The following is a 9,189-nucleotide window of genomic DNA, read 5'->3' on the forward strand; positions in this document are numbered from 1 at the left end:
TTTGGTGTTTTGAGATTCAAAGTATTATACAGCCAATATTGCATTTTGTATAACAGTCAAATACAAAGTTACACGTATGCAACCTTAAACATGTGAGTGCACAACCTGTGTACGTGCTATGCTGACCTATTGAATCCCCCTTTTTAGTCTCAAAGGAGTTATCAGTGTGAAACTTCACAGATTCTCAATCTGAAGAGGACCAAAACGTCCACTTCGGCACTCCGGTTACCAAATATGCAATAAAGAAGGGAATAAAGTTATAGCTTTACGAGAGAATACAAGACATCTCTAATATCTCTTGTTGTCCATCTTAAAGAGTACGAACTAATCTTCCACATGTATGCGACGTATGTCATTGAAAGCAGTAACCTGCCTGGATAGCAAGTCAGAAGAAAAATAAAAGACACATTATTTGTGATAAGCTCGAAGCCGGCGCACGCCGCCACAGCAGCAGGAACACCGAGCTGCAGAGACTAATGATTCACTGCCTCTAGGAAGCAGCTCCACCTTTCTATTCACTTAATAAAACTAGAGAAGGAAAGTACACCGCTTGCAACACACACACACACACACACACACGCACACTTTCCTTTGTTGTCTGACCTTGACAATTAATTTGATGCCTGGAAAAACTGCTTTCCCAGCGTGTCTGAAGTGTGCTTCTCAATGTGGAGAGCGATTGGGAGAGAGGGAGCGCTCTTAAGAGTGGGCGAGGAGGGAGCACCGCCGCTATTGACGCTCGCCCACTCCGCATACCCCCAGCACGCAGTCTTTAGAGACAACCTCTCGCAGGCTCAAGGACAGCCACGGAGACATATTCAACACATTTTGAACCGGGCAGGTGCAAGTACACGCAACTGTGACGCTCCCCCGTCATGCAGCAAAGGCTGTTTACCTGATAGCGGCGCTAAGAGAGAAGCCGGAGGACGGAAGTGTTTATTGCAAAGATAACGGCTCTAGATTCAATGTTTGTCAAGTGGATACAATTGAAGCGACCGTGTTTTTTTTTTCCCGCTTTACTTCCAGACACAGAGTGCATTCAGAGTCAGAAGACGTTCAGCGTTGTCGCTGATGTTTATTTTTCATTTTCAAACGTTGGAGTATTCAGGTCCATTACTTTAGTAGAAGCAATACTGCGGCGTAAAAATACACTAGCAGAAGAAGTAAAAGCTAAATTTACCAAGATGGTCAAATTTCAAGAAGGTGTAATGCAGAATGGCTGCTTTGACCGTGTTACATTATTCTATGTACTCAATTATTGAATTATTGTTACTGATGAATTTATGTTTAAGAAGCAGTAGCTGACTTGAGGTAGCATTAACACTGTGTGGAAGTACTCATAACAAAACTATTTAATGATATGTATGTTCATTGCAAGGAAAAAAAAGAATACAGATAATGTACAGTTTTCTCTTTCCAAAACCATTTTCAACCACTAATGATTTACTGTTTCTTGACTTGGCCGTTTGAAGAGCACTGTTAAGCTTCTTAACAGTACTGGCCCTTGTTTGTTGTTCTTACAAGCATTGTGACAAACATTCTTACAGTGTTTGCTTACATGCTACCCGAGTTTGTTACTTTCCAACACCGATTTAAACTCCCTTATCGGCCCCGAGAAAATGTCTCCTGCGACATTGGTTTGAGTCCAGATGTCTGTTTATCTGGGCCAAATGCTCCATATGTCCACTGACCTCATGAGTCCGAGCACAACACAGACGGCCCTCATCACGGCAACAGCTGTGGCGGCTCGGGCCTCCTCCAGCTCCGACATCACACTGTACAAAACAAACACCGCGCTGACGGGGACCGCGACGCGGTAGCGCTCGGTAATCTTTGGCTATGATGCCATCATAATGTGAAATGATCATCTGCTTGTACACGGATAAAAAAAAAAAGAAAAAGAGACTCCATTTCTTCCTGTACATTGTTAAGCTTGCGGAGAATTGTTGAGGAACAATGTGGACACGGCAACCGCATCAGCACCCCCCCACCCCCTGTTTCAAACCGCCACTGGAGTCATTTCAAATGGACTCACCTGAGAGATCAAAGTCATCCTTTTTTTTAATTAGCTGGCGAGAAGCTCTTAAAAGTGCAGATGACCCAATTTCTACACACGTTTTAATTAGCTCTACTGTATTCAATTATAACCGTATTGAATGTGTCTTATTCTGTCAGAAATTGAGAGTGAGTGCACACGGCATCGCTGTTTCAGATGTACTCGGTGCTCGAAAGAGCTGAACACATTTCCTCTGTCGGTCTTTGAACATCCTACGTTTAAAAAAAAAAGAAAAGAAATGTGCGACCACCTCCAAGTAGGTCACACAGAAGCTTCCTCGCCAAGGAAAACTTAAAAGTTGACACGGAGTGAAAAACCAAGCACACACAGCGCTAATCAATACAGCGCCGGTCCTTCATGTGTATTTGTGCATCGATCGCTGTGATCTCTCTCACGCTTTGCTGCCCCTCAGGTGTTTGAAGGCGGCCTGAGGGGTCGCTGGTGTTTTCCTTTTATTTTCACACACTGACTTTAAAACACTGGCAGGCACAGACACACACTCCTACGCACACAAATACACACATTTATACTACACACACACACAGACACAAACACACAGACACAAACACACAGACACACACACACACACCATTTCTTTTGAAAACATGCACAGTGTCTTTGTATCCAGACCTTCCGGCTTTGAATGGTGGATGTCTTATTCCTGCATGTTTTGGAGGAACAGTACTGCTTCTCTCCTGACACGTATGGATATGTTGCTTTTTTTAAAAAGTAAATAAAAGTATAATAATATAAAAATAAGTCGCCAAGCTTCTTAAAACTGGTGTGAAGTATGGTGACCCTGTAGGTCCAAACAGACGATCAAAATGTCTCCAGCGGGTTGGAAACCCCTCCGTTTAGCATAAAAGAAAGTAAAAGTAATTGTGAAATTTAAATCATCTCCACTTTTATTTAAAAGCAATTGGACCTGCAACTAATAACTCATCATAATTATATCATAACAGTTTCCTTATGAGCTAAGCTTTTTTTTATGATTATTAAATGATTGTTGTAAATTAAATGTCAACAATGACAAATTCCCTTCACCAGAAACCAAACTAATGTTTTTAAAATGGCTTCTTTATCGGATAAACCCAAAGTTAATCAAGTTATTTATTTACCTTTGAGTAGCTGTAGCCAACAGATGTTGAGTGTTTTACTTCATAAATAACTGAAAAGATTCCTTGATAATCAAGATGTTGTTTACAAATGTTACGTTAAGTGACGACTTGCTTCTGCAAACTGCTAATATAATAGATTTCTGGGGAAAAGACTGAGCTAAGAATACAACACATTAACTTAATTTACCTTTTTCTTACTTCTAGACTGGGGGTGAAAACATTTTTTTAAAGGAGCTAAATGGTGCTGAGGTTGGCTCTCTAAAGGAACATATGCACGTTACATTTGCACCTCAGCGAGGGACATTTTAGTGACAAATACCTGCAGCTCTGCTGTATTTTAAGCCCAAATAGATGTCCACACATACTGTGTAAAACCCTTGAATACAGCGTCTCTCTTTACTTTCCACAATCTGTCTCAAGGTCTAAAAGTCCTTCTTTAATGCCTCTCGTTCTCCGCTTCCACAAATCCCTCTCATGGCTCAACTGGTTTTAAGCAGTGAAATCAATAAGACGTCCCAGCTTTCACTGGGCTTCAGAGCAGCTTTTTAAAAAAAGACATTTTGAAAGACAGCCAACCAAGGATGGTCTTATCATGTCACGTTTGAACCCATTCCATCTGAACTAGAGATAAAGTTGGCAACATGCAGGAAAGTCACGTCTAAAGAAAGTAAATCCATTGAGCCCCCAACCTAGAAGCATGTAGGCTTCTATTCCAGTTACTTGCCACACACACCGACACATAAATACATGTTGTTTTTTTTCTCCTCCTCACTGAAAGCCCAGTCAAGATGATCCAGACTGGCACTCTGACAGCAGATATAACACTCCCATTAGAAGACAGGGACACAGAAAGGGCTGCCAGAGGTAATAGGTTTGTAATCTGTGTGTGTGTGTGTCTGTGTGTCGATGAGGAGATGAATCCTCAAACTGAAGGAGAGTGATCCGTCATTGTCACATTCACCCACTGCCTCCTGTCTCAGCAGAAAATTGATGAAAATTTGCCCTCAGAACTCAAAGACTTTCATCAAGATGACGACATGATTCTTGTTGATGAATGATTCCTCCGAAATATTAAACTGGACTTGATTAGTAAGAGAAACGCTGCTTTAGAAGTGACCTGGCGAAAACTGTTTGGATGCTAAAGTAAAGTATCTTCACCAACTTGTGAAATCAAAAGTTACTATGTGCTGCATTGTCGGCTCGAAAGAATGAAATTATGTCCGAAAACTATGAATATCTGCCATATAAAGTTGTGAAAATAAACACTTTTTTGATTAGTGCCGGTAAATCAAAATGTTTCCCTCCAGACGCAGTAGCATTAGTTTAGGCAGAGAACCAAAGTCACGCTTGCCTCAGCTCATTGTCATGTTTCACAATCGCTTGCTCCGTCACAGCTGTGTGGCTGCCAGCTGACTCGTAATGTACAGCGTGACCGTATACAACGTTTCTCATTATTACTCTGCTGATACGCTCAGGCCAGAAATGTCTCCGACTAGAAAAATCAAAAAACTTGACTTGGACCCCCTTTTACACGTAGCATTAAAATGCCGATTGTCTCTAGAGATGATTTAACAAGATTAAATTCACGTCGAGTATTATTACGTCTCTCCAGTGTCTACATTGAGGTCCGAGCGTCTGTCCAGTTCAAACTACCAAATATCACTTCCTCATCTCATTTGCGCGAGTTAAAAACAAAAAGATGGCCGCCAGCGTACATGTCGATGCATTTCTCGGTGTAGATGTGCATGTATGTGAAGGTTAGCATTTAAACTCGCTATAAGCTAAACTATTGATACCTATATGACTGTTTTGATTATTTACTATTTATTTTATTTATTATGTTTATTTAAATGCCAAGAATTGTTCTGCTGTGTTGAGAAGGCAAAAGAAAAGTAAAAAAAATAAAGAAAACAAGATGGCTGCCATCTGTCAGTCACTTTAAGCCAAAGCAGACAGCTGCTCCCTCGCTGGTTTGGATCGACACCTACGTAGTTATTGTATGTGGATTGAATGCAACTCCATTTATGTTCGATGTGGTCACCCTGCAGCCCTGGTTCAGTCGGTTGGATCAATGCGTTTTGAATGCATTTACACCTTCACACTCATGTGGTCAAGCACGCATTTTAAAGGTGTAAAAGATGGTCTGTGTTTATTTCTTTTGTCAAACGGCACACCTGTCATCACAATTACAATATTCCTTTCAACGCATGAAGGCAGCACCGGATCACATCCTGCGTGCGCCTCCACTTGCACACAAGGCCATAATTATTTCTCCCCCCCCAAAAAAATATGTCAGACGCATTGGATTACAGAGATTATGAGCATGTCTGGTGTTGACACGTGCGGACAGTACAGCTCAATAGCTAATGCGGCTGGAACGAAAGCAGCGGGCATTAGAGCGTCGGAAAATTCAATATCAATTAATGAGGGATTCAAAGCCGGGCTTGACACAGCAGTTAGTGTTTCCTCCTTGAACAGCAAGAGAGAAGTACTCCAGCTCAGCCCCAAGGGAACCCAAGGATTAGCTGCACAGTCAATACATGAGCTCTCTCTCTCTCTCTCTCTCTCGCTCTCTCTCTCTCTCTGTCTCTCTCTCTCTCTCTCTCTGTCTCTGTCTCTGTCTCTCTAGCTCTCTGTCTGTCTCTGTCTCTCTCTGTCTCTCTCTCTCTCTCTCTCTCTCTCTCTCTCTCTCTCTCTCTCTCTCTCTCTCTCTCTCTCTCTCTCTACAGTAGGCTCTGCTGATCAAACTGAAGCGGGTCAATCCTTCGCAGGGGTGTTTGCAAGGCAGAGAAATTAAATGGCTCCCCTGCTGTTCTTTGGGATGAAACAATTAGTTACTCTGAAAAATAAAATAAAAAGGTTGAAACGGCTAACTGGTGATTGGGTTTCATCTCGGTGGAGAGTCAGTGCAGGCTGGATGGATGGATGGGAAAAAAATGGACTGATGAAAAGATTCTCACGTCCGTGTGTGTGTGTGTATATAAACAAAGCAGATTGTTACTTCCAGTGATGTGAACTGTTGCAGACACACTTTCTACTTCCAGGGAAACCTGCTCGGGTTCATGTTAGCTTGTGGTGGCCTTTCAATGCATCACAGCCGAGCGCTCTGTCGCAGCTTTCAGCAGCACGTTCCTGTGCCACAGCAAATAATTACACTTTTTAGTCAATAGAGGATTGATGTCAGGAACCTATTGGTATTTTGTCACAATATAATCACAGGATGTCCAAATAGAGAGATTAAACCTACATTTCCTTAGAAAAGAGGATGTAGCCATGAAACTGAGCTAATTGGCTCAGTACTCATCTTTACCACCACTTTAGGACTTCATTGACCAGAAGATTAAAAACACCCTTCTTTCCCAACGCTTGCTGAAACCAGCGTTTTTTAAAAAATTTTTTTACTCTGATTACAGTCGTGTGTTCTTGGTCAGCATTGGCTGAGCTCCAGAGGGGATTAAGACCTGGTGATCAATTCATGCATTGGCCTTTGACCAGGGAGACAACTGCTCGGCCTCCCCCATTGGGAATTGTGCTCCACTATGATGAGGGATGGGGAGATTAGGAGCGCTAGTTACTGTTACAGATCACTTTATCGTGCTACAGTCTCCCAAACTCACGAATGAAGAGCTGGTGGTTTACTGTGAGGGTATTTATGTGGAGAATCCCAATCAATTCCTTTTCTGGGAGTATCAGCAGAGTAGATGAGTGTTAGAGGCTACAAACCATGTGTGGAACAATATTCCACAACATGAAAATCAAATCTCAGAATTTATAGTTCTTTTGAAAGTTGATATCCGATTTGAGACGGAAACAAAAGACTTCTCATTTCTAGCTGCAATCCATTTTAAAAACAGCTGAAAATGTTTCTGGTTTACTTTGTAATGTCCTCAGCTGACTTCACCGTCCTCTCCAGCTAACGATCCGAGTGGGAGACACGGAAACGAAGACTGTTGTTTTGCTCCGACGTAACCCTGTTTGGTTTCATACTTGTACGCTCGCGTTCGGTCTCACTTTTAACGTGACAAGAGGAAAAGGTATTATGATCAGGCCAAATAGAAGTGTTTGGCGAATGTAAAACTCTTATATAGTCACTACCAGGACCAGCGGTTTAGAAACAATGAATTAATTCTGTATTAGTCCCACAGTGGGGAAATGTATTCTCTGCATTAACCCATCCTTAGTAATTAAGGCGCAGTGGGCAGTCATGAAGCGCCCGGGGAGCAGCTGAGGGTTCAGTGTCTCACTCAAGGACACGTCAACATGTAAACTATGGGGAGACTGGGGATGGAACCGGCTACCTTGTGGTTTCAGACCTCTCTCCCCCCATGAGCTACAGCCGCCCCACACTTACATTAGAGCGGTGGTTCACAATCCTCACTCAAAAATAAAAGGTTACTTAGTCGGCAACAGTCTGTTTAAACCCAGTGTTTCTGCACAGTTGCAGATAAAGGAGGCAGCTCAGCTTGTTTTTAGATAGTAGGGGGGGGGGGGGCTTTTATGAAGAAAGGTTGGGGGCTTCTAGATTAGAGCAAACAAACACACATGTATTCATTATTTGGAAAGGCTAAAACAGACTAAACTCTACATTAACTATGTGTTTAGTACCAATCTAGAGTACAGTGTACACCACTTCAGTATTTTGAGAACTCCAAGAATGAATTGACAGTTGTTACAGTTGCTAAGCCATGATTGGACGATGCTGTCCGGAGGGGAGAGGGTCTTGACCCTGTGTCCTGCCTCCGTACAGTACAGACCACGAGTGAAAACCCATCATTTCCATGTTCCTTTTCCAGATGCGTCCAAGACGGACGTCCCAGAGGACTTTGACATCGACATGGAAAACCCGGAGACCGAGAAGGCGGCCGTCGCCATCCAGTCCCAGTTTAGGAAGTTCCAGAAGAAGAAGCGCGTGGAGAAGTCCTAGTGAGCGCCGCGACGCTCCGCCACTGTGCGCACAGATGGCCGGCAGACGAGGCGGCACGGTGACGATGGTGTGACATTTGCATGTAAACAAATTCATACCTTGTGGAACTCCAGGGGTTGTGATGGGGTCGGGGAGGGAGGGGAGAGAATGCAATAGCCTGTTTATCATATAACATGTCTGTGAATTTTAATTTTCCTATTATTATAATTACTGTAATTTATTATTTGACTGCTGTATCAATAAATGAGTAACAGAAACAGATAGAAAGAATATTTGATTTCTGTCCCGTCCCGTGTATCATGAAGTCTAGCTGGTGTTTGTGTTAGAATATGTTTTTGTACTTATCCCAGCCTCAATAGTTATACTTGCAACATCTCTCTCTGTAAGGCTGAGGACTACGCTTCCTAAAAACACCCGTGAACTGTATGTGTGTCTAGACGGAGCGGACGCTGATTGATGTTGGATTGAAGGTTGTTTTTAGGAAACTTAGCCCGGAGCTTTCCATTCTGAACAGAATATTTCACCCAGAGGCGTTCTTTTCTTACCCGCATGGTACTATCAAGGTGTGTATTAATGTACATTGAATAAATAAAAAATGTGTGGAACTGGTGTGGAGTCTATGTAAATCCAAACATTTTGACAACCACCTCGAGCCACACATGAGAAGTGGCTGCTGCGGTATGTCTGATATATTGCATTGACGCGCACTCTGCAGGGATAGCTGTGGGACCCGTATTTTGATGACAAACTATGAATAGCAACCTATTCAGAATGAGCCGGGTGCACTCTATTCCCTTCTCAGCTTGATGACCTTCTCCATGTAGAGCCAGGCGAACAGATTGACTGATTCCCACTGAGCCGGTCTCAGCTCAGTGGGAATAAGATCCAACCACAACAAACACCTGCATCGACACTGTATGTGTTAGTTCAGTCGTATAGGTTTATATTGCATTATTGGGGTTGATACATTATTTGAGCTGTCTTGAGTATTTGATGCAAGAGGGTTTAAAAAAAGACACAAAATGAATTGAGGGAACGTTGGCATTTGATTCTCGTCTTAGTTGCCCAGCTTCTGCTGCATACTTGTTTTG

The 9,189-nt window shown here is 42.6% G+C and overlaps 1 protein-coding gene across 1 annotated transcript in view; it reads left to right on the forward strand.

Moving 5' to 3' along the window:
* Window positions 1–8,707, forward strand: part of pcp4b (Purkinje cell protein 4b) — a 31,408-nt gene extending 22,701 nt beyond the window's left edge. The window contains exon 3 of the mRNA XM_068585290.1: window positions 7,968–8,707. Coding sequence (XP_068441391.1) covers window positions 7,968–8,098 — 131 coding nt within the window. The 3' untranslated portion in view covers window positions 8,099–8,707. The remainder of the gene's footprint in view (window positions 1–7,967) is intronic.
* The last annotated feature ends 482 nt before the right edge of the window (window positions 8,708–9,189 follow it).

This window comes from Clinocottus analis, unplaced genomic scaffold, assembly GCF_023055335.1.
Source record: "Clinocottus analis isolate CAN_PGR_092001 unplaced genomic scaffold, fCliAna1.0.p SCAF_2, whole genome shotgun sequence".
NCBI classification, from domain to species: domain Eukaryota; kingdom Metazoa; phylum Chordata; class Actinopteri; order Perciformes; family Cottidae; genus Clinocottus; species Clinocottus analis.